Raw genomic sequence first — 20,710 nt, 5'->3', positions numbered from 1 at the left:
CTCCGCCGCTATCGATAAGCGGCGTGGGCGGGGCTAACCGCGGCGGGAACCAACGGCGCGGCGCTCTCCACTGACAGGCAGGCGGCGGGGACCGCCCACCGGCGCGCTACGGCAGCCGGGCAGGGCCAAGCGGCGGCGCTGCGCAGCCCGCAACGCGCGGCCTCCGCGTTCGAAGCCCCGCCCCTCGCCCCAGGCAGGGCACCCAGCCCTTGACGCCTCCCAAAATTCGCCTCTCGCGGGTTTATTTTTTTTTTTTTAGTAAATTTATTCACAAAAGCCCCAGCCCGGGCAGCGTGGGCTGCAGCCGCCCACCCTTTACCCACGCCCCCGCCACGGGGGGGCCGGGAGAGGGGGCAGCCCCCCTGTGGCTGGGGGGGGGGGGGGGTAGGGGGGTCCCGGGAGGGGGGCGCGGGGCGGCTCAGGGCCTCCTGCCGGGGGGCTCCTCCAGCTCGTAGAAGAGGACGTAGCCCTCGCTGGACGGCACCTGGTTCTCGCTGATGGGCGAGACGCTGCGGCGGCACCCCTCAGCCCTGCGCCCCTTCCCGGTGGGGCCGGGCGGGGGGCGCGGGCGGGCGGGCGGGTGGGTGGGGGGCACCTACCGGGAATCGTTGTAGACGCGCCAACCGGCCGCGTCGCGGCAGAAGGCGGTGTAATGGCCGTAGTGGACGCTGCCCGAGTGGTTGCAGAGGGCGTAGAGGCTGTAGACGGGGCTGCCTGCGGCAGGAGGCCGGGTTCAGGGGTGCCCCTGCCCCCGCGTTCCCCCTCACGTGCCCCCCCCACCCCCCCGCCGCGCCTCACCCGCCTTCTCGCTGGCGAACTCCCGCAGGTTGAGCTGCTGAAGGGGGAAATCCACGAAGATGGAGCACTTCTTGATGGAGTAGCGGGTGGTGGAGAACCGGTTCAGATCTGGGCAGCGTCAAGGGAACAAAACGGCCCCGCGCACTCCCCCCCCCCCCCCGCCCCCCCCCCCCGTGGTCGCCGGCAGCTCCGAGGGTCCCAGGCTTCTCCCCGCGCCCCCCAGCCTTTGGTCCCCAAAAGATACGGAGCACCAGGATGCGAGGGAAGCGTTGGATGGTCAGCTTCTTCGTGCTCCGCGTCCGCTGCCGACACTTGTCGCAGACCTGCCGGCGGCACGGCAGCGGTGAGAGCGGGCCCGGGGGGGGGGGGGTGGGCCGGGAGGGGGGGCCGTGCCGCGGCTGCCGGACCCCCAAGCCGCTCACCGGGGCGTTCTCCGAATCCAGCTCCTCCTCCTTGGTGAAGAGGCTGAAGCAGTCGTGGAGCGAGACCTTCCCGCCGGCAAAGCTTTTCTGCAGGGGAAGAGGGGCGGCTGCGGGGGCTGCGGGGGGCCGGGGGGGGCCCGGGGGGGGGGGGGCTCTGCCCCGTCCCTACCTTTGGGATGGGCAGGGAGAGGTCGCAGAAGACCTCGAAGGTGGTGGAGCGGTAACCGCACGCCTGGCACTTCAGGCAACTCTTCAGCTGCCCCACGAAGAGGTCTGAGGGCGAGGCGGGGGCGTGAGGCCGGGCAGAGAGGCGGTCTGGGGGGGTCCCGGGGGGGTCCCGGGGGGGTTTCACCCCTGCCCGTCAGCGCTCACCCACGACCTTGCTGTCCTCCCTCTCCAGGTAGCGCTTCCACATCTGGTTGGCGCGTTCGTCGTCGCTGCGGGGAAAGGCGGCAGGTTGGGCCGCGGCCCCCCCCCCCCGGCCGGGCTTCCTCCCGCGCCGCCCCCCCTCTCTCTCCCCCCCCTCACCCCCCCCACCTCAGCGTCTCGGGGTCCTCCAGCGCGGGGGTCCGCCGGGCGTCCGAGAGGATGCTGGGGGTCCGGCGGCCCTTGCGGTTGATCTCCACGTGCAGCCGGTCCATGAAGAACTTGAGGAACTCCTGCGCGTCTTGCTGGCTGCGGCGGGACGCACCCGTTGCGCCCGCCGCTCGCTCCCCCCACCCGCGAGGCCGGGGGGGGGGGGGCTGCCGGGGGTCCCTCGGGCGGGGGGCGCGCGGCCTCACCTGTATCCGGTGAAGGAGGGGACGTATTTTTGAAAGACGGCCTTGAAGTGCCCGGGGTTGACGGCCTCGGAGGAGTCGGGGTGCCAGAGGGCGGCGATGACGTCGGCGAAGGCTGCGGGGACGGGGGTGTCAGCGCCAGCACGGTTTACGTAAGAGCTGGGTGGCGGGGGTGGGGGCGGGGGGGTCCCATCCCACCTTCGGTGAGCTCCTGGGGGGAGCGGGAGCCGGGGGGCTGCTCCTGCTGGAAGTCCCGGCGCAGGCAGTAGTCGCGCAGCGGTTTGGTGCTGCTCAGGCACTGCAGCACGGCGTTCATGAAGCACTGCGGAGAGAGCGGCGGGGACAGAGTGACACCCGCGGGGGGAGCCCCCCCGTCCCCTCGCCACCCCTCGCCGCGCCGCGGGGACCCCCGGCCGGAGGGAACCGCTCGGCTCCGGCCGCTGCAGGGCCAGCACGACGGACGGGAGGACGCGGGGACTCACCGTGTTGCCCAGGTTCCTGAGGCCGACGTGGCCCGAGCCCAGCAGCAGGGTGCGGTGGGTCTGCGGGGGACACAAAGGGACAGCGGTGAGACCCCGGCCCGCGCAGCCGGCCCCCTCGGCTCCCCCCGGGGCGGCGGCGGCGGCGGCGGCGGCTTCACCTCGCCGCTGACGAGCAGCAGCCCCATGACGGCCGTGTGCACCACCGACTCGGAGATGTCGGCGCCGCGGCCCTGCGGCTCCCGCTTGGTGAGCAGCGTGCGGTGCAGCTTGCGCGGCAGCTCCACCAGCGTGGCTCCCTGCAGCCCCGGCATGGCTCCCGGAACCGGGCCGGGACCGCGGAGCCGGCCTCGCCGGGCCGCCTCCGCCTCTCTAAGCCCCGGCTCGTTAGCTGATCCGATTTCCCCGGGCTATTCTGGGCCTCGCTGGAGGCTCATCTCGCGGGGATTAATTAGTGGGAGAAGCACCTCGGGGACACACGGAGAGCGGAGGCAAACGCGCCCGCTCGGCCCGCGTCGCGCCGGCGAGGCGCGGGAGAGCGGCACGGGGAGCGAGGGCGGCTCGGCGGGGCCGGGGGCGGCCGCCGGCGTGGGACGCACGGTGGAGGGGGCCAAGAAACGTCCCCGGCCCCCAAGCGCCGCGGGCCCGGCCCCCGGATTTCAGGGCACCTAATCCCCACACGTGGCCCAGGGCGAGCGGAGGACAGGGCCCGGCCGCTCCGCGGGAGGAAGGCGGAGGTGGAAACGGGCTCGGTGCCGAACAGGCCCTCCCCCCCGGGAGCGGAGGGGACCGCATCCCGTGGCAGCGGGGGTCCCACGGGAGGAGCGGAGCAGGGAGAGGTGAGGCTAGCACCCCCGTCCCGCCCCAGCGGCGTCACCCACCCCAGCGGGGAAGCCGCTGCCCTGCGAGCGGAGACAAATCCCGAGGCGCTTACGGCTGCCGCCTTCTCCTCGGTCCTGCCGGGCGCCGGGGCTCTGCCCAGCGGGGGGCTGCCGGGCGCCGGGACGGCGGGGCTGTGGGCGTACGGGGGGTCGGGGGCGGCGCGAGTCCTGGGGCAGCCCTCGGGCCGGACGGAGAGCAGCGGGGCGGCGGGCTTCCCGTCCGGCCCCGGGGAGACGTTGACCCTCCGGAGAGAGGAGCTCCTCCTCAGCGCCAGCGAGCCGGCGCTCAGCTGGTAGCCGCAGTCCCTCAGCACCAGCCGGCTCAGCGCCGCCGCCACGTCCTCGGCGCGGCCGCCGCCGCCTCCGCCGCCCTGGCTCAGGTCCCCGATGCTGATGGATTTGGAACGCGCCAGGTTGCTCCGCCGGCGCTCGGCCTCGCGCCCCGCCAGCGAGGCGCTGGAGGGCAGGGAGAAGGAGGCGCTGCCCGGCACGGCGCCCGCCTGCGGAGAACCCGGCACCCGCACCGCGTGGTCCGCCTTCACGGGCCCCCGGCGGCACGCCGAGCTGCGGTGGGCCTCTCCCCGTTTCGAGGCCCGACCCCGGTCCAGCTCCAGCTTCTTGCCGCGGTCATCCAGCGGGCCGGGCCGGGGCGGCAGGAGGCGAAGTTTGGGGGCCGGGGAGAGCCCGTTGGCGGCGGAGGCCAGCGCGGCGGCGTGGCGCTCCTGGCTCAGGGCCCGGTGGCCGCTGGGCAACTTGGCGGCGGCTTTGGGCTGGGAGGTGACGACGGCGTGGTCCCTGGCCCGGCCGACGCGGTGCTCCGAGGCTTGGGGCATCGCGGGGACGGCCGAGAGAGGAGCCCTGCGGGGACAAGGAGCGGGTTGACGCCGGCGGCGCCAGGCCGGAGCGCGGGGGTCACCGGGACGCGCACCCACCTCTCTCGCCGCGCCGCCTCCCGCCGGCACGGCTCACAGCCCCCCGCGGCGAGCGGCCGGCCGGAGAGTCCCGTCAGCGGGGGCCCTGCGGGACAAGGAGAAACGCTGCGGGTCGCCCGACGGGACCCCCGCAGCCCCCCTCGCCCGGCTGCCGCCGCACCGGCGGGAGGCGGGCGCCGTGCCGCCGCTCCCCGAGCCGGCGGGGGGAATCACGGAGCCGCTCGGCGCCACCGGGAGCGGGTTTCTTCCACCGGGTTCTGCCGAAACGCCGCTCGGGGCGGCTCCCGCTCCACGGGGGCACCCGAGCAGGGGGTGCAGGCCCCGCGCGGAGGCCGCCGGTGCTCGGTGCACCCCGGGGAGGGGCTGGGGGGCTCTGGGGGGTCAATCCCGCTGGGTGCTCGCCGTTCAGCTCCAGCGGGCAGGGAGGGACGGTGGTCCCGGCGCTGGCGGGGACGAGGGGACGACGGCCGCGCGGCGCACGGTGACAACCCCGAGCCCCCCGCGGGGTCGGCCTCGCCAGCCCCCCCCCCCGCCCTCCCGGCCCACCCCCCCCGGGGACCCCCGTCCGGTCCCCGGTCCCCCACCCCCCGGGCCGTGTCCCCCACCCCCCGGCCGCTGCCCCCCGCTCTGGTCACTCCCCTCGCCCTGCGCACCGTCCCCCACCCCCCCCCATTCCCCGCCCGTGGCCGGTACCGGGAGGCACCTGGGGGCCGGGGAGGTGGGGGGGGGGTGATGCTCCCCCCGCGCCCTCGCTGCCCGCTCCTCCCCCTGGCCCCGCAGAGCCCCTCCCCGCCGCCCCCCCCCACCCCGGTGTCGCCGGTGCCCCCCTCCCTTGCCCCCGCCGGGCCGCCGCCCGCCGCCCCCGTACCTCCCGCGGGCCGCCATGGCAACAACTCCCGCAGCGCCCGCCGCCATCTTTGTTCCTCCCGCCCGCCGCCCCGCCCCCGGCGGCCTCGCGCGCCGCACTGCGCCTGCGCCGCCGCCGCTCCGCGCCGCGCCCTCCCGTCCTGACGCTTCCGCGTCGCTATGGAAACCGAGCGGCGTCCCCCCCACCTCCCCGCTCTTAAAGGGCCCGCCGCGGCCGGTCTTAAAGCGACAGCGTCCCTCGATTAAGTGTTATTATAGGGTCGCGCAGGGAGGGTTGGGGAGGGGGACACCGGGACCCCCCAGGCGCCCACTGGGACCCCCTAGAGCAGCAGGCAGTGGGCAAAGCCGGGGCTGAAGAGTTTATTGGGGAACAGCAGCGAAGCAGGGGGGCGGCGGCAGCGGGAGCTGCGTGGGGTGCGGGGGAGGGGAGGGGGCAGCACCCCCCTTCCCCCCCCCCCCCCCCCCCCCAGCACCCCGCGCTCACTTCTCCTTGTGCTGGATGATGCCTTTGGCGACGAGGTCGGGGATCTCCACGGCCAGCCAGGGGCCCAGCTGCGGGGGCAGAGGGTGAGCGGCCCCACGGGTGACACCCCCCCCCCCACGGGTGACACCCCCCCCCCGCCCACGGGTGACACCCCCTCACTCACCCCCAGCGCCATCAGATGGGCCAAGCCGAATTTGGGGACGTTCCTGGCCCAGAGGGGCTTGAAGTGGTCGCTGAGGCAGATTTTGCCCCCCCTGCGGGGCGCGGGGAGCCGTCAGCCCCCCCTCTGTGCCCCCCCCCCCCCCCCCCCCCCACACCGGGGTCCACTCGGGACCGTGGACGCCCCCTCCCCACCCCCCACCCCACCTGTACATCTTGGCCGTCTTCCCGTCCAGCTCGGGGATGGCGATCTCGGGGGCCGTGCTGGGGTATGTCACCGGGATCTTTGGGGAGGGGGGGGGGTAACGGGAGGGGGGGGGCGCTGTCAGCGGCCCCGCGGCCCCCCCCCGGCCCCACGCCCCCCCCCCCCGCGCCCCCTTTTCCCCGCTCACGTCAAACTCGATGGAGAACTCGTACTTGAGCAGCTCGTGGATGTACCAGCACTTCCCGAACCACCTGCAACACACCGCGTGAGGGGGGGGGGGGGGTCCGGCCGCCGACCCCCGCAATCCCGGGCCCCCCCCGGGACACCGGAGCGGCCCCGGGGCGGGGGGAGGCCCGGTCCCCGTGTCCCCGCTTCACCCACCGGGTGCCCTCGGCGTTGGACTCCAGGCGGAACCAGTCGTTGTCGGCGCGTTTGTTGTTCTCCACGTACTGGGGGGGGGCGGGGGGAGCGGGAAAGGGGAGGGGGGGTCAGCGGGGCCGGTAACCGGAGGGGGAACCGGGGAGAGGGGGGAACCGGAGAGAGGCGGAACTGGGGAGCGGGGGGGAAGCGGGGCGGCGGGGGGAGCCGGGCCCGGCGCACCTGGATGAGGGCGCGGTACTCCTCCTTCAGCCGCGGCGCCCAGCCCTCCCGGTCCCGCGGCCCCGCCGCCGTCCGGAGCAGCGGCAGCTCCGCCACCGCCCGCCGCGCCGCCTCGTCAGCCATCGCCCCGCCGCCGGAAGCGGCCCATCTTGGCTCGGGGCGGAAGTGACGCTCGGCCCCCCCTCCACCCCGGGCCGCCATCTTGCTTAGGGGCGTGACGCGAGGAGGCCGAGCCGCCATCTTTGCTAGGGGCACGGGCGCCAGTACAGCCGCCTTGCCGCCTCCATCTTTAGTGCTGGCAGAGCTGAGTTTGTCCGGTCTCAGCCGCGCTCATCCCTGCTCCCTCCCCAAGGGCTCCCCTCCACCCCACCCCCCGCAGCACCAGGGACACGGTAGCGGCTCCAGAGCTTTATTATCACGGGGCGGGGGGTGCGGGGGCCATGGCAGGGCTCAGTTCTTCCCCTCGCCTTTGCCCAGCTCCAGCAGCGAGGAGAAGACGCTCCGCAGCTCCTGGGCCAGCGGCGCCAGCTGCTTGTTGGCCCGGTCCAGATAGGCCCTGGCAGAGAGGAAGGTGGTGAGGGGAGGCCGAGGGGTGCCCCCCGTCGTCGTGTCCCCCCCTCCCCCCGCGTCTCCCCCGCCATACTCGGCCTGGCTGCGCAGCTCCTCCGCTTGCAGCTTCTGGGGCAGCTCCTTGGTGAAGAAGTCGGAGAAGGACTGGAAATGGCGGGCGAAGAAGTCGTCGCCGGCGGGGGCGGGCGCCTCGGTGGGGGCCTCGCGCCTCACCAGGGCGGCCTGGAGGCAGCAGGCGCAGAGCAGCAGCAGCAGGGCGGCCGCCAGCACCTTCATTTCGGCGGGGGTGGGGGCCTGCGGGGCAGGGTCAGCGGCGGCCGGCGCGCCCCACGGCTCTGCTGCGCCCTCCCGTCCCCCTCCTGCCCCGCGGCGCCTTCCCGCTCCCCGTCCCTGCCCCGGCATCGCCGTCGCGCCCCCTCCCACCCCATCCCTGCCCAGTCGCCCGCTCCCAAACCCATCCCAATCCCGCTGGTGCCATCCTGCCCCACGTGCTCCTCCGCCCCACATCCCCGTCCCGCCGGGGCGCTGGGTGCCGGCTGCCGCTCACCTGGGCAGGATTTCGGGGCCACGGGGCTGCAGGTGCCCCCTCGGGGGCTGCTTATATCCCCCCTGGGGCCAGCTCCCGCCCCCGGGCCGAGGGGGCCCTGCTGGTCCCCGTCACAGCCTGGGTAAACACGGCGGGGGTAAGGGTCGCCGCGGGGGACGGCCCCTCCTCATCCTCACACCCCCGGCTTCTGTCCCCGTGTCCCCAACGCCCCGCGGGGACACAGGTGGTGGGTGACAATGGCCCAGGGCTGGGGGCTGTGGGGGGGCTGAGCCCACCATATCCCAGGACCCCCTGAGTGGCCCCAGCTCCCCCCCCCCGTAACCCCACTCAAGCAGCCACCAGCCCCCCAGCCCCACCCCAGGGTCCCAGCTCGGCGGGGGCACCCCGGGGTAGGCTGCGCAGCCTGGCCCGCCCTGGCCACCGCCGGCACCCGCGGGGGCGAAGGTCGTCGCCCGCCTTATCGCTGACCCTCGGCTGCCAACGTGACGGTGTGACTCAGCGCGTGGGGTCCCGTGGTGGTGGGGGGGGGGGGAGTCACCCAAGGTGGGGGGGCGGGCCTGGGGACACCCTGCTGTTTGGGAACACAAGGTCAAAGGGCGCCTGGGCGACACTGGGAACGAAAAACTCTTTGTCCCCTGGGTCACCAGTGGGGCCACCGGGGTCCCTTCCCCTCCGAGCCCTTCCAGAAAAGCCGCTGGTGACGGCAGCAGGGGCACGGGACGGGGGGCAAGGAGAGGGGACACGGGGGGGGGGACACCAGGCGTGGGGGGGACATGGGGGCAATTGGGACACAGGCAGGGGCGTCCAGAGAGGAACAGGACACGAGGAGGGAAGCAGGGACAGAGAGGAGGTGGGGGGGATACGGGACACGCGTGGGGACGCGAGGGGGGGGATCGCGGCGAGGGCGGAACGCGGCAGCCCCGGAACGGCGCCGCGCGGGGCCGGGGGATCCGGGGAGCTGGGTCCGGCGCGGCCCCGCCTCCGCGGGCTCAGCCAATGGGCTGCGAGCGCTGCCCGCGGGCGCCATGGCGGCGGCGGCTTCGGGCGGGCGCGGCCTCGCGAAGCCGCTTCCGGCGGCGGCGGCGGTGCCCGGTCCCGCCATGGCGGCGCCCGACGGGGACGAGGGGGGCGGGCGGCCGTAGGGCCGGGCCGGGTCATGGGCAACGTGCTGGGCCCCGCCGCTCCCCGGGCCCTCCGCCGGAGGGAGCCGCTCGGTAGCCCCGGCAGCTTCGATGAGTTGCACCGGCAGTGCAAAGGTGGGGCGCCGGGGGGGGCGCCGGGGTCAGGGGGCGCCGGGTCTGGGGGGCACCGAGGCCGGGGGACACTGGGTCTGGGGGGCACCGCGGCCAGGGGGGCACCGGGGCCTGAGGAGCATCGAGGCCGGGGGGCACCGGATGGGGGGGGGGGCACCGGCTCTGGGGGGCACTGGGGTCGGGGGGCACCGGGTCTGGGGGGCACCAGGGCCAGGGGGGCACCGGATCTGGAGGGCGCTGGGGTCGGGGGGCACTGGGTCTGGCGGGGCACCGGGTCTGGGGGGCACCAGAGCCTGGGGGGTGCCGAGGTCGAGGGGCACCGGGTCTGGGGGACACTGGGGTCGGGGAGGACCGGGTCTGGGGGGCACCAGAGCCAGGGGTGCGCCGAGGTTGGGGGGCACCGGGTCTGGGGGCACTGGGGGCACTGGGATCGGGGTGCAGCAGAGCCTGGGGGCACCGGGGCCAGGGAGACACCGGGTCTGGGGGGCACCAGGGCCTGGGGGGTACCGGATCTGGAGGGCGCTGGGGCTGAGGGGGCACCGGGTCTGGGGGGCACCAGAGCCTGGGGGGCACCAGGGCCAGGGGGTGCCGAGGTCGGGGGGCACCGGGTCTGGGGGACACTGGGGGCACCAAGGCCAGGGGGACACGGGATCTGGGGGGCACTGGGTCTGGGGGGCACCAGGGCCAGGGGATACCTGGTCTGGAGGGGCACTGGATCTGTGGGGCACTGGGGTCGGGGGCCACCAGAGCCTGGGGGGCACTGGATCTGGGGGGCACCAGAGCCTGGGGGGCACCGGATCTGGGGGGCGCTGGGGCTGAGGGGACACGGGGTCCATGCCCCCGGGTGGCCCTGGCAGCAGGGGGTGGGGGGATCCCGGTGGCACTGGGGGACGGGCTGGTCCCGGGGTGGGGGGCGACCTGTGGGTGGCCCCTGGCGAGCTGGGGTGGCACTGGGGGGGCCCGGTGGCACTGGGGGGGGGGTACGGCTCAGCCCCTCCTCTCCCGCAGAGGTTTTTCCGCAGCAGATGGAGGGGGTGAAGCTGATCGTCACCAAGACCCTGAGCAGCCACTTCCAGGTCGGCGGGGGGGCGCGCGGGGACCCGGGGAGGGGGGTGCCGCTCCTGGGCCCCCCCCCCGCCGACGCGCTGTCCCCCGCAGGTGACGCACACGGTTCACATGAGCACCCTCGGCCCCTCCGGCTACCACTTCAACGCCACCTTCGTGGGGGACCGCCAGCTCAGCCCCACTGAGGTGAGCCGGGGTGGGGGGGTACTGGGGGTCCCAGCTTCCGCCTGAAGCCGGGGCCGGGGGGTTAGGGTGTCCCTGTCCCCCCCCCAGCTGAGCCCCCCTGTCCCCAGGCCTTCCCCATGCTGGTTGGGGACGTGGACAACAGCGGCAGCCTCAACGCCCAAGTGCTGCACCTCCTGGCCGAGCGCGTCCGCACCAAAGCCGTCTTCCAGGTGGGACCGGGCTGGGTGGGGGCTGCCGGGGGTGGGGGGGGCGTCTCCGTCACCCCCCCCGGGCGGTGGCGGGACCCCCGGCCGTGCCCGGTCCCCCCTGCAGACGCACCAGGCCAAGTTCGTGACGTGGCAGTTCGACGGCGAGTACCGAGGGGACGACTGCACCGCCACCCTCACGCTGGGCAACCCCGACCTCCTCGGCGAATCCGGTGAGTGGGGCGTCCCCCCCCAGGGCTGCGGGGCGCGCGGGGGGGCCGGGCGCTGAGGGTCCTGCTGTCCCCTCAGTGATTTTGGTGGCCCACTTTCTCCAGAGCGTCACCTCCCGCCTGGTCCTGGGCGGGGAGATGGTTTATCACCGGCGGCCGGGGGAGGAGGGAGCCATCCTCACGCTGGCGGGCAAATACACGGGTACGCAGCGCGCGCCGCGCTCTGGGGGTCGCAGCTGCAGCCCTGGGGGTCCCACGCGCGGTGGGGGGGGGGACACACACGCCCCGGCGCCCCTCGCCTTCCGCTTTGCTTCTCTCTTCCAGCCCTGAAGTGGGTGGCGACGCTGAACGTGGGCTACGGCGGCGCCCACGCCAGCTACTACCACCGAGCCAACGAGCAGGTGGGCGCTCTCCCCGCGGCCCCGTCCTCCCCGCGGCCCCGTCCCCCGGCGTGTTCCCGTCGTCTCCCCCCAAATCTCACGTTTTCCGCCCACCCCCCCCCAGGTGCAGGTCGGGGTGGAGCTGGAGGCCAACACGCGGCTGCAGGACACCACCTTCGCCTTCGGCTACCAGCTCAACCTGCCGCAAGCCAACATGGTCTTCAGAGGTGAGCGAGGAGCCGCGCCGGCCGTGGGTGGCCCCGGCGCTGGCTGGGCGCTCACCCTGTCGTCCCCCCCCCCGCCCCGCAGGGCTCCTGGACAGTAACTGGAGCGTGGGGGGGGTGCTGGAGAAGAAGCTGCCCCCCCTGCCCGTCACCCTGGCTCTGGGCGCCTTCCTCAACCACTGGAAGAACCGTTTCCACTGCGGCTTCAGCGTCATCGTGGGCTGAGGGGCCGCGGGGGCGGGCGGCGCGTGCCACCGTCCTGCTCAGGGAGCCGCCGCGCCGTGCCGCGCCGTGCCGTGCCGTGCCGTGCCGCGGGGGCACCGGCCGGGCCCCGCTCCGGTGCCGGGGCTGGAGGAGCCCGCGGAGGGGGGGGACCTGGCCCCTGGCAGCCTGGGGACGCCGTGTGACAGCGCACGGTGGCTGTCGTCGCCTTTGGGCTGAGCAGCGAGTGCCGTTCGGGGGGCTGGGGGGGCCGCCCTCCTCGCCCCCGCGCCGCGCTTCCCTCCGCCCCCCACCTCTGCTCTGCCTCGGTTTCCCTCCGGCGCCGTGGGGGTTGGCTCCGCGCCGCGGCCGGAGGCGCCGGCGGCGCCCGCGCGCGCGCGCACGCACGCATGGAGTCTGGAAAAATAAAGGAGCTTTACTCTGCCTCGCCGCCTGCCGCGGTAGCCGGGGAGCCCCGGGGCTCGTAGCCGCGGGGCCGGGGCTCGGCGGGGGCTCTAGCTGATGATTTCGGAGAGCAGCGGCGTCATGGAGGACAGGTCCTGGATGTGGAGGATCTGCCGCGTGTTCTCCACCTTCAGCGTCTGCAGCTCCGTCACCAGCAGCAGCAGCTTCGCGTAGAGAAACCTGGAGCCGTGGGGGGACGTGGCCAGCTCGGACGCGGTGGCCGTGACCGCGGCGGAGGGGACGCGGCCGTGCCAGACCCCCCCCCCCCGCCCCCGGCGCGTACCTGCCCTCGGGCATGGGGTGCCGGTGGTCGATGTAGCTCTTGAGCGTCAGGGCCACCTTCTCCTGGAAGCGGTCGATGAAATCCCGCTCGGCGATGCCGGCGTGGTCTGGGGGGGTGTGGGACGGGCGGGAGGCGGCGGGGGGCCGTCAGCGTGGCCGAGGGGACACCCCCGCCGCCGTCGCCGCGTCGCTACCTGGCGAGAAGAGCAGCATGGCCTGCAGCAGGACGTACTCGGCCTCGTGCAGCCGCAGCTTCTTCAGGCTGATGTGGAACTTGAGCAGCGGCTCCAGGTAGATCTGCTGGAAACCGACTGTGGGCAGCGCAGCGGTGACGGGCGAGCCGGGACGGGGACGCGGCTGTCCCCCGCTCCCCGGTGCCGCCGTCGCCGCTTCGCCTCGCCTCACCCAGGGCTCCGTCCTGGATGGTGTAGCAGTGCTTCCCGCACTCCCAGGCGTTGGTCTCGGCGTTGAAGACGGTGTTGAACTGGATCTGGCAGATCTCCAGCGTGGCCCCCTTCAGCAGCGAGATCTGGTCGTCCATGGGCAAGCTCCTGCGCGGGGGAGGCGTCAGGGCGGTGGCGGGGGTCTCCCGCCCGTGTCCCCCCAACCCCACGGACCTAAAAGCCGGGATCTCCTTGGCGAAGTTGATGACCTGCTGGATCATGAAGGTGCTGAGGTCGGCGAAGTGGGGCAGCATGGAGAAGACGTCGGGCAGCACGTCCTCGGCCGGCTGCGGGGATGGCGGCCACGCCGCGGGGACGCCCGGCTCCGACGGGCTCTGCGGCCGCGGGCTGGGGACGTAGAGGCGCACGGCGGGCTGCGGCGGCGGCAGCCGGGGGGGGGGGGTCAGCGCCGGGCGGGGGCGGCTGGGCCCCGCAGGGAGGTCCCCACTCACCCAGTAGTGGGTGAACTGGGAGAAGCTGGAGTCGAAGGTGCGCTGGTGGGCGGCGATGAGGAGGTCGATGAGCTCCTGCTGCTCCAGCGTCAGCCCGTCCGGCTGCTCCCGCGCCAGCCGCCGCTGCCCCCGCTGCGCCCGCCGCCGCTGCAGCGCTTCCTCTGACATGATCACTGCCAGCCCGCCGCCACCGTCACTCGGGGACTGGGGTCACCGAGGACACGGCTCCCCTGTAGCCCCCCGGCTGCTCAGAGCCGCCGCTGCCCCATTGTCCCCTCTCCCCACGGGGGTCTCCCATGTCCCCGCTCTCCCACACCCCGCTGCTGTCACCCTTGTGCCCTCTGCTGTCCCCTCGCCCCTGGGCTGCCCTGTCCCCTCTGTCCCCACATCCTCCCCTGCCACCCCACCCAGGCTGGTCCTCTCTTGTCCCCATCGCTCCCTTCCCGCCACATTCTCCCACCCAGGTCCTCCCTGTCCCCTCTGCTCCATGTCCCCCTAGGTCTCTCTTGCGTCGCCCCATCCCGCGTCCCCTCCGCCGTCCCCGTGCCCCCGCGCTCACTGTCCTTCCGCATGCCCACGTCGAAGCACTTCTGGAGGCGGCAGGCCTGGCAGTGCCGCCGCTTGGCCTTGGTGACGGGGCAGCTCCGGGCGAAGGGGCAGGTGAAGCGCACGCCCTTGTTGATGGAGCGCCTGGGGGGACGCACGGGGCCGTGGGGACCGTCACTGCGTGTCCCCAGAGGGGCAGCAGGGGCGGGGGGACCACCGCCTCCATCCCCCGGGACCCTGACCCCGCTGTGTCCCAGGAAATCCAAGTGGCCCAAGCGCGGGGTGGCAGCAGCCGTCCTGTCCCATCTTGTTTGACCCATCGTGCCCCGTCCCCTTGTCCCACCCCGTCCCATCCCGTCTCATCCTTTCCCATCCTGTCCTGCCCCCATCCCCTCTTGTCCCCCCATCCCATCCCGTCCCGTCCCGTCCCCTGGCACCCGCCCGGCGTGGCGGAGCAGCCCCGGTCCCCCCCCGCCGCGGTGGCAGCCCCCACCTGAAGAAGCCCTTGCAGCCCTCGCAGGTCATCACGTGGAAGTGGTACCCGGTGGCGCGGTCCCCGCACACGGCGCACACCTTCTCCTCCCCGACCTCCGAGTCGTCCCCGCCGGAGACGCGGGGGCCAGGCAGCGAGCAGGGGCTGCTCTCCGCGTCCGAGAGGCTCGACACAGACATGGTCGGGGCCGGGGGTGGGCAGCGCCCGGAGCGGGGGTCCGCGGGGAAGAGACGGAGCCTGCGGGACGGGGTGTGCGTGTTCGTACACACACGGCAGCTGCCGCTTGAGCAACACCCGGCACCGTGCCCTGCGGGCAGCGCCGCCCGTCCCGCGGCCGCCGCCCCGACACCAGCTCCCGCACCCCTCTGCGGACCCTTGAAGTCACCCTGTCCCCCCCCACCTCTCCACGGAGCAAGGCCCTCGTGCACCCACCTGCCGCTGTGACCTCCTGCCACGGCCGAACTCCCCGCGCGACGCCCCCGAAAGTGGCCGGTGCCCGTCGGTGCCCAGTACCCGTCACCCGGTGCCCACTGGTGTGACCGGTGCCCGCTGGTGCGACCGGTGCCCGGTGTTTGTCGCCGTCTGACGAGAAATAGTCCGGTCCCGCTTCGTCCCTGCCGCTTCCCAACCGGAGGCCCGTGGAGTTTGAACCTTGAACTTGAGGGAGGCTGCGGCGGGCGGGGACGGGAGGGACAGGCGGGGACAGGCGGGGACACGCGGGCGGGGGCACACGCGTGGGTGCCAGGGGAGGCAGAGCCCACAGGGGACGGGGACACGGCAGCGGCCGTCCAGCCACGGGTGACCCCGGAGGAAGGACCCCCTCGCCAGCCACCGCGGGGGGTGCCAGCAGTGTCCTTGTCCCCCCTCGGAGGTCACCCCCCAGTTTTGGGGTGTCCCGAGCCGGTGGCAGCCTGGCTCCTCCCGCTCCCCCCCGGGTCCGGCTCCGCGGGGCGTCGAGGCTCGGGGGTGGGGGGGTGAGACACGCGTGGGAGTGGGTCCCCACCTGGCTCCGCCCCCGCGTCCCATTGGCTGCCCGCTGCTGTCACTCATCTGCGCCCCGATAAAGGCGGCGGCGGGGCGCTGCGTACCGGTAGCGGCGGCGGCACCGGAGCAGCGATGAGCGAGGTGAGAGCCCGGTACCGGTTGGAGCAGAGCGAAACAAGCATTTTTCCCTTTTTTTTTGTTTTTGTTTTTTTTTTCCCCGTAATTTTTAGCAACGGGCCGGGAGAGGAGCAGCCCCGGGAGTGGCGGTGGGGAGGGGTCCCGGTGGCTTGGGGGGGGTCCCGTCATCCCCCCCCACCCCGCCCGGTGCGGGTTTGCTGCTGGGGACCCCGCATCACCCCCGGACACCCCCCCACCCCCCCCATTCTCTCCGCAGCGCAGCCCCCATGAGTCCCCCTCCGCGGCGGAGACCCCCGGCGGGCAGGAGGAAGGTGAGGACCCCCGGTACCGCTGTCACCTCTGTTCCCGCCCTCCCCGGGACCCCCGCTGGTGCCTGGGACCCCGCTACCCGTACCCCCCCGTGGGGGCGGGGGCGCCACCTGAGTGGATTTGGGGACCGGCTCCATCCCGTGGGGGTGATGGGGATGCACCCCACGGGGGTGTCCCATGCTGGGGAGGGGGGGGATCAGGGTGCCCCCAGGGGTGAGTTTGGGGGTGCCCTGTCCGTTTGCCCCCCCCCAGCCCAAGCCGTCAACCCCAAGAAGGTGGAGGAAGAGGAGGAGGAGGAGATCGACATCGACCTGAGCGCTCCCGAGACGGAGAAAGCCGCGCTCGCCATCCAGGGCAAATTCCGCCGCTTCCAGAAACGGAAGAAGGAATCGGGGCCCTGAGCGACTGCGGGGTCCCGGGACCCCCTGGCTCGTGGGGGGGGTGCCCCGCTCTCGCGCGTGGGCACGGCCCCATCCTGACCTCGGGCGAGCGGGGCTGGAGGGGGGGGGGGGGGTTCAGCCCTTCCCTGCCCCCTCGCCCACCCCTGAGCCGAGACCCTGGGTGAAGCTGGGGGGGGGTCGAAATTTGGGGGGCTGAGTCCCGCGTCCCCCGGCGTGGAGGTGGCCTCCGTGGCACGGAAATGTCCTTTCCCCAATTGCCCCGTCCCTCCCGGAGACTGGTTTGGGGGGGGCGACACCGATGTCCCCCGAGCAAGGGGCGGGACACTTGGGGGGGGGGGGGGTTCTGGTCTCGCTGCAGCCCCCCACGGGGAAACTGGGGCTCCCCCGGCATTGGGATGCTTCCCGTCCTCGCACGGCCCCCTCCCCGCGCTCCTGTCATTGTCACCGTCCCCTCCCCTGGGAGTGGGGGGCGGGGGGGGGGGACGGGGGGGCTTTTAGCATGGCTAAGGAATAAAACATCGGGAAGAGGAGCCAGGCTGGCGCGCGGTCTGTGGGGAGGGGGTGTGGGGTGGGTCCTCCACCCGGCGGGACCCCCAGGTCCCCCTTCTCCGGGGGAGCGGGGTGGACCCCGCCCATTAAAAGCAGCCCCGGGGGTGCTGGTGGGATGTGGGTGGGGGGTTCCCTCCCCTCAGCTGGCGATTTGGGAACGGCTTCATACCCCCGGGACCTCGTCACCCTTTGGTTTGGGGTTTTTTTTTTTCCCCCCCACGAAATTCCACTTCTCCGACTCCGGAGCTGCGGCCTCGTTTCCCGCAGCGGTGATGAAAGCCGCCGCCGCTCGCTCCTCTTCCTCGGGGACGAAGGCCCTAAAGGCATCCAAGTTTTGCTTTGCCGGTGCTTCCAGCGTCACCGGAGTGGCCACAGGCGAAGGGGGGGGGAGGAAAGAAAAAAAGCTTGGGGGGGGTTTGAAAAAAGCTATTTTGGGGGATTTGCACCCGGAATCTCTTGGCGCTCGGATGCGGGGTCTGTTCCCCGCGGCGCCCGATGCTGCGGGCGCTGGGACCCGGCGCGCGTGGCAGAAATAGCTTCCCTGGAAAGAAAAACAGCGCTGGGGGCCAGGGCAGGGCCCAGGGGACGTCTCGGGGGGCGCGGGGGTCAGGCTCGGCCCCCGCTGGCTCCGCAGACTTATTAGGGAAAATGTAATTATAGCCCCGGCGGCGGGGTGGGGGGGGGACACCGCGGGGGTCCCTCCCTTACAGCTTCGGGGATGGGACGGGGGGGCGGCCACGGCCCCTGGCGCCACGTCGCTGCGGGAGCAAGCGCTCGCGGTCCGGTCCCGCGTGGATTTGGGCGGCGGGGCTGCGGGATGGGGGCCGTGGGCCGGCACCGGCCGCTGGAGGCTTCACCTCAGCCCTGGGGAAACTGAGGCACGGCGGCGGCGATGCCCGTTTCTCCGTTGGGAGCCGGCGGGCCTCCGTGCAATGAGTTCAGCAGTGCTCAGCCACCCTCAGCCTGGTTCCCCCCCCCAGCCCGGACACCCCCACCTCGAGCGGGGGACGGTGACAAGCGGGGGCGGACGCTGTTCTCCTGGAGGTGTCAGTTTTATTAATGGCGCCGTGGGGATGGGGCGTAGAAAAACACGTCTGCGAGCGGCGCCCGGCTCCGGGGTGATGGGCACCAGCGGCTCCTCCAGCGCGGCCGCAGCCTCTCCTCCTCCACGAGGCTCCGGCCGATGTGGGGGGGGGCCTGGGGGTTACGGTTTGGGAGGGTTAATGGGAGTGGGACAGAGAGGGGACGGGGCGGGGGGGGCCACCCCACGACGTCATTTGGGCTCGGTCGTGGGGAGAGACGAGAAAACGGCCAGAAAAAGGAGCGACGACGGGGGCAGAGAAACCCTCCCGGAGACTGGTTTGGGGGGGGGGACACGGGATGGGGGCAGCACGGTCCCTGGGGAGGGGGGGACCGAGGCAGTTTGGGGAGGTGGGGGGGGGGGGACAGACCCAAAATTCAGTGGTTGTGTCGTCAAACAGGAAAAATTACATCAGCGCCCGGGGCTGGGCAGGGCGGCGGTTGCGCAGAGGAAGGTACTGACCGAGGGGATTCGGGGCGGGGTGGGGGGGACGCCGGGGTGTCCCCGAGGTTGGGGGGACCCGGAGCGAGGACCACACCCCGCTCCTCGCCGGGTCCCGCACCCCGGGGCGGCCGCTTCCCAGAGCCGGGGGGGGGTGGCGGTGATGGGGGGGGGGGTTGGTCACACCCTGCCCCCCCCGCCCCCCGCCGCCTCCGTCGGCGGCCGGGCGTCAGGTCCCCGAATTCGGTTTGATGATGTGCATCAGGGCGCTCTTGAGGCTGCCCTTGCTGGGGGAGCGGACGGCGGGCGGGGGGCCAGAGGCCTCGGCTGCCTCCCCCCGCAGCTCCATCTCGATGGTCATGACGACTTTGGGGGGCCGGGGAGCCCCGGCGGCCGCCCCCGCGGTACCTTCCCCGCCCGCTAACCGCTATTTTTTGTCCTTGCGGGCGTCTCCCGGCGCTCCCTTGGCTTTCTTCTCGCCGGCCGCCTTGGTGCCGCGGCCGTGGTCCAGCATGGCGTAGAGCACGGGCGCCTGCGGGGACGGGGCGGCAGCTCAGCGGGCCCTCCCCGCTCCAGGGGCTTTGTCCCGCGGCCTCTTGTCCCCCACCCCGAAAAGTAGGAGCGGGGCTTCCCCCCCCACCACCCACCCAACCCCATGGCGCTCACCTGCCGGCTGCGCTTGGACGCGTCCTTGGCCGATCGCTGCAGCTTCCCCTTCTCCATGGCGCTAAAACGGGGGCGGCGAGGGGGACAAAGGCGTTTTGGAAACCCCCGTCCCGTCCCAGCTGCAGCCCCGTTTCGGGGCGGTTTTGTCCCCGGTTGGGCTGGGGGGGGCCTCACCTCAGCCGTCGCTGCAGGGCCGCCTGCCGCCGCAGCCAGCAGTAGCGGACGAGATAGACCAGGGCCACCACCACGGCCACCAGCAGCAGAGCCCCGCCGATGATGGAGCCCAGCACGACGCCGTAACGGGTGGGCACTGCGGGGACGCCGGCGCCGCGTCAGCCCCATCCTTCACGCCGAGCCGGGGGCGGGGGGGGGGGGGGGGGAACGGAGGCGGGGAGGGGAGCCGCCGGCGCCCCGTACCTTTTTCGAAGACGTAGAGCGTCACCTGGGAGGACTTGCCCACGATGTCGGGGGGGTTCTTGACGTCGCAGGTGAAGGTGCCGTTGTCGGTGTAGTCCAGGTTGTGGATGACGATGGAGCCGTCCTTGCGCTGGGGGTTGCCCACCCACTCCATCCGCTCCTTGAAGCTGCCCACGTCATCGATGTAGGGCTGGCCCTTGGCGTAGTGGAATATCTAACGGCAGGGGGACAGACACACGGACACGGGGGTCACGGCGGTGGCTCCGGGCCACCCCGAGGCCCCGGAACGGCGCGGGGGCTTACGGAGATGCTGTCGCGAGAGCCTTCGGCTTGGAAGTGCCACGTGATGGAGATGTCCTCGGAGATCCACTCGCTGGACCAGAAGCTGCAGGAGAGGGTGACGTGGGAGCCGACGGTGCCGTGCACCTCCCGCTGCGTGTACACGTGGATGGCCCGCGTCGGGGACGGCCCTGCCGGGGTGGGGGGGGTGACAAACCCGTCAGCCTCGTGGGGGGGGACCCTGGTGTCACCAAAGGGCTTTTGTTTGCCCCGGAGAAAGCACAAGGGCTGGCAGGGGACAGCGGCTCGTCGTGCCACCGCCTTTGTGGCTGGCGCAGAGGGGACCGTGTCCCCGTGTCCCCGTGTCCCCGTGTCCCCGTGTCCCCACAGCGCTGGCCGACACCCGGGGACGCCGGCAGGGTGGGGTCTGGCACCCTGCGGGGAGGTGGCCGGTGCCAGGACTCGCCTCGCAGCTCGGGGACCGGGACACGGCCACGGGTACGACCCCCGCGCCGGTAACGGTCCCGAAAACAGACGCGTGGGTGGCCACCAGCCCCACAGCCACCTCCTGGGGGTCTGGAGCCCACCAGTACCCCCCAGCATCAGGATTTTGGGAGCTGGTCCCCCGTCCCCAGCTTACCCAGCGCAGAGAGGAGCCCGGCGAGGAGGAGGAGGAGGCTGCCGCTGCCCCCGGCACCCTGCGACATGGTGGCTGCCTGTCAGCGGCCGGCTCTGAGCCGCATGGAGGGCTGGCGGTGCGCGGGGCGCGGCGGCGTGCCGAAGGGTGCCGGCGGGACGGGGGCCGAGGTTTAAGAACAGGCAGCGCCCGAATGATGCTGGCGGCGCCCCGGCCTCGGGCCAATGGGCGCCGGGCAGCCGGGGCGGTGGAGGCCTGGGGGTGCCGGGTGCCCCGGGGTTGAAAGGGGACATTTAGTTCGGGCATGGGCGAGGAGGGGGAAGCACGCAGCGCGGAGCCGGCGGGGGGGGGACAGGGCACACAGCACCCTTTGTCCAGCCGCATTCCCGCCCGTGGCGGAGGCGGCCGGGCAGGAATGCGGCCGGAGCCGGAGGGCACCGGCACGCGGCCGCGGTCCCGGGAATGGACGCGTTTGGCGAGGCCCAGGGGGTCTCGCGCTGACCGCGCCGTGGGCCAGCGGCGCTTCCCCTCCTGGCCCGGGGTGGCGGGTGGCTCCGGCGCAGTCCCCGGTCGGTCGGCACTGCCGGCTCGGGCCAAGCGCGCTCCCGGCAGCCTCCGCTCCAGCCCTCTTTTTTGGGGTGAAAAAAAATGCCTTTCGGGGGGTGGCGGTGGACGGTTTC

General features: G+C 73.5%; 6 protein-coding genes across 10 annotated transcripts; 1 reads left to right on the top strand and 5 right to left on the bottom strand.

The window, feature by feature from the left end:
- Nucleotides 1-240: 240 nt before the first annotated feature.
- On the bottom strand, nt 241-5,223 carry USP21 (ubiquitin specific peptidase 21). 2 transcript variants are annotated; one of them, XM_086768534.1, is made up of 14 exons: nt 5,160-5,223; nt 4,292-4,376; nt 3,413-4,217; nt 2,482-2,541; nt 2,198-2,321; nt 2,003-2,114; nt 1,758-1,895; nt 1,593-1,657; nt 1,390-1,493; nt 1,221-1,307; nt 1,043-1,121; nt 799-906; nt 600-714; nt 241-509 (listed from the first exon to the last, which is right to left on the bottom strand). In XM_086768534.1, the coding sequence occupies exons 3-14, from the start codon at nt 4,190-4,192 to the stop codon at nt 419-421; spliced, it is 1,863 nt and encodes a 620-aa protein (XP_086624660.1). In that variant the 5' UTR covers nt 4,193-4,217; nt 4,292-4,376; nt 5,160-5,223; the 3' UTR covers nt 241-418. The 2 variants fall into 2 exon arrangements, with proteins under 2 accessions (XP_086624660.1, XP_086624659.1); XM_086768533.1 differs by having other exon boundaries at nt 600-710.
- A 279-nt stretch (nt 5,224-5,502) lies between these two features.
- UFC1 (ubiquitin-fold modifier conjugating enzyme 1) lies at nt 5,503-6,750 on the bottom strand. The gene is made up of 6 exons (XM_086768585.1): nt 6,607-6,750; nt 6,388-6,455; nt 6,194-6,257; nt 6,009-6,085; nt 5,806-5,896; nt 5,503-5,710 (listed from the first exon to the last, which is right to left on the bottom strand). Exons 1-6 carry the CDS (start codon nt 6,727-6,729, stop codon nt 5,639-5,641), a joined length of 495 nt encoding a protein of 164 aa, XP_086624711.1. The 5' UTR covers nt 6,730-6,750; the 3' UTR covers nt 5,503-5,638.
- Nucleotides 6,751-7,001: 251 nt separating this feature from the next.
- On the bottom strand, nt 7,002-7,869 carry APOA2 (apolipoprotein A2). The gene is made up of 3 exons (XM_086768587.1): nt 7,724-7,869; nt 7,250-7,470; nt 7,002-7,162 (listed from the first exon to the last, which is right to left on the bottom strand). Exons 2-3 carry the CDS (start codon nt 7,450-7,452, stop codon nt 7,057-7,059), a joined length of 309 nt encoding a protein of 102 aa, XP_086624713.1. The 5' UTR covers nt 7,453-7,470; nt 7,724-7,869; the 3' UTR covers nt 7,002-7,056.
- An 892-nt stretch (nt 7,870-8,761) lies between these two features.
- Nucleotides 8,762-11,559, top strand: TOMM40L (translocase of outer mitochondrial membrane 40 like). 4 transcript variants are annotated; one of them, XM_086768565.1, is made up of 9 exons: nt 8,770-8,979; nt 9,985-10,052; nt 10,135-10,227; nt 10,335-10,436; nt 10,540-10,645; nt 10,748-10,844; nt 10,967-11,043; nt 11,147-11,249; nt 11,332-11,493. In XM_086768565.1, exons 1-9 carry the CDS (start codon nt 8,880-8,882, stop codon nt 11,345-11,347), a joined length of 762 nt encoding a protein of 253 aa, XP_086624691.1. In that variant the 5' UTR covers nt 8,770-8,879; the 3' UTR covers nt 11,348-11,493. The 4 variants fall into 4 exon arrangements, with proteins under 4 accessions (XP_086624688.1, XP_086624690.1, XP_086624691.1 ...); XM_086768563.1 differs by having other exon boundaries at nt 8,774-8,979; nt 10,722-10,844; nt 11,332-11,559; XM_086768562.1 differs by having other exon boundaries at nt 8,762-8,979; nt 10,748-11,043; nt 11,332-11,559.
- A 304-nt stretch (nt 11,560-11,863) lies between these two features.
- On the bottom strand, nt 11,864-14,729 carry NR1I3 (nuclear receptor subfamily 1 group I member 3). The gene is made up of 9 exons (XM_086768571.1): nt 14,561-14,729; nt 14,129-14,365; nt 13,649-13,779; nt 13,090-13,262; nt 12,812-13,011; nt 12,600-12,745; nt 12,389-12,505; nt 12,196-12,301; nt 11,864-12,092 (listed from the first exon to the last, which is right to left on the bottom strand). The coding sequence occupies exons 2-9, from the start codon at nt 14,305-14,307 to the stop codon at nt 11,963-11,965; spliced, it is 1,182 nt and encodes a 393-aa protein (XP_086624697.1). The 5' UTR covers nt 14,308-14,365; nt 14,561-14,729; the 3' UTR covers nt 11,864-11,962.
- Nucleotides 14,730-17,542: 2,813 nt separating this feature from the next.
- On the bottom strand, nt 17,543-20,275 carry MPZ (myelin protein zero). The gene is made up of 6 exons (XM_086768576.1): nt 20,034-20,275; nt 19,418-19,584; nt 19,115-19,328; nt 18,872-19,007; nt 18,698-18,758; nt 17,543-18,563 (listed from the first exon to the last, which is right to left on the bottom strand). The coding sequence occupies exons 1-6, from the start codon at nt 20,098-20,100 to the stop codon at nt 18,459-18,461; spliced, it is 750 nt and encodes a 249-aa protein (XP_086624702.1). The 5' UTR covers nt 20,101-20,275; the 3' UTR covers nt 17,543-18,458.
- Nucleotides 20,276-20,710: the final 435 nt, after the last annotated feature.

Source organism: Chlamydotis macqueenii, chromosome 28 (genome assembly GCF_036417535.1).
Source record: "Chlamydotis macqueenii isolate bChlMac1 chromosome 28, bChlMac1.mat, whole genome shotgun sequence".
NCBI classification, from domain to species: Eukaryota; Metazoa; Chordata; class Aves; order Otidiformes; family Otididae; genus Chlamydotis; species Chlamydotis macqueenii.
This window is presented reverse-complemented; position numbering and strand designations above follow the sequence as displayed.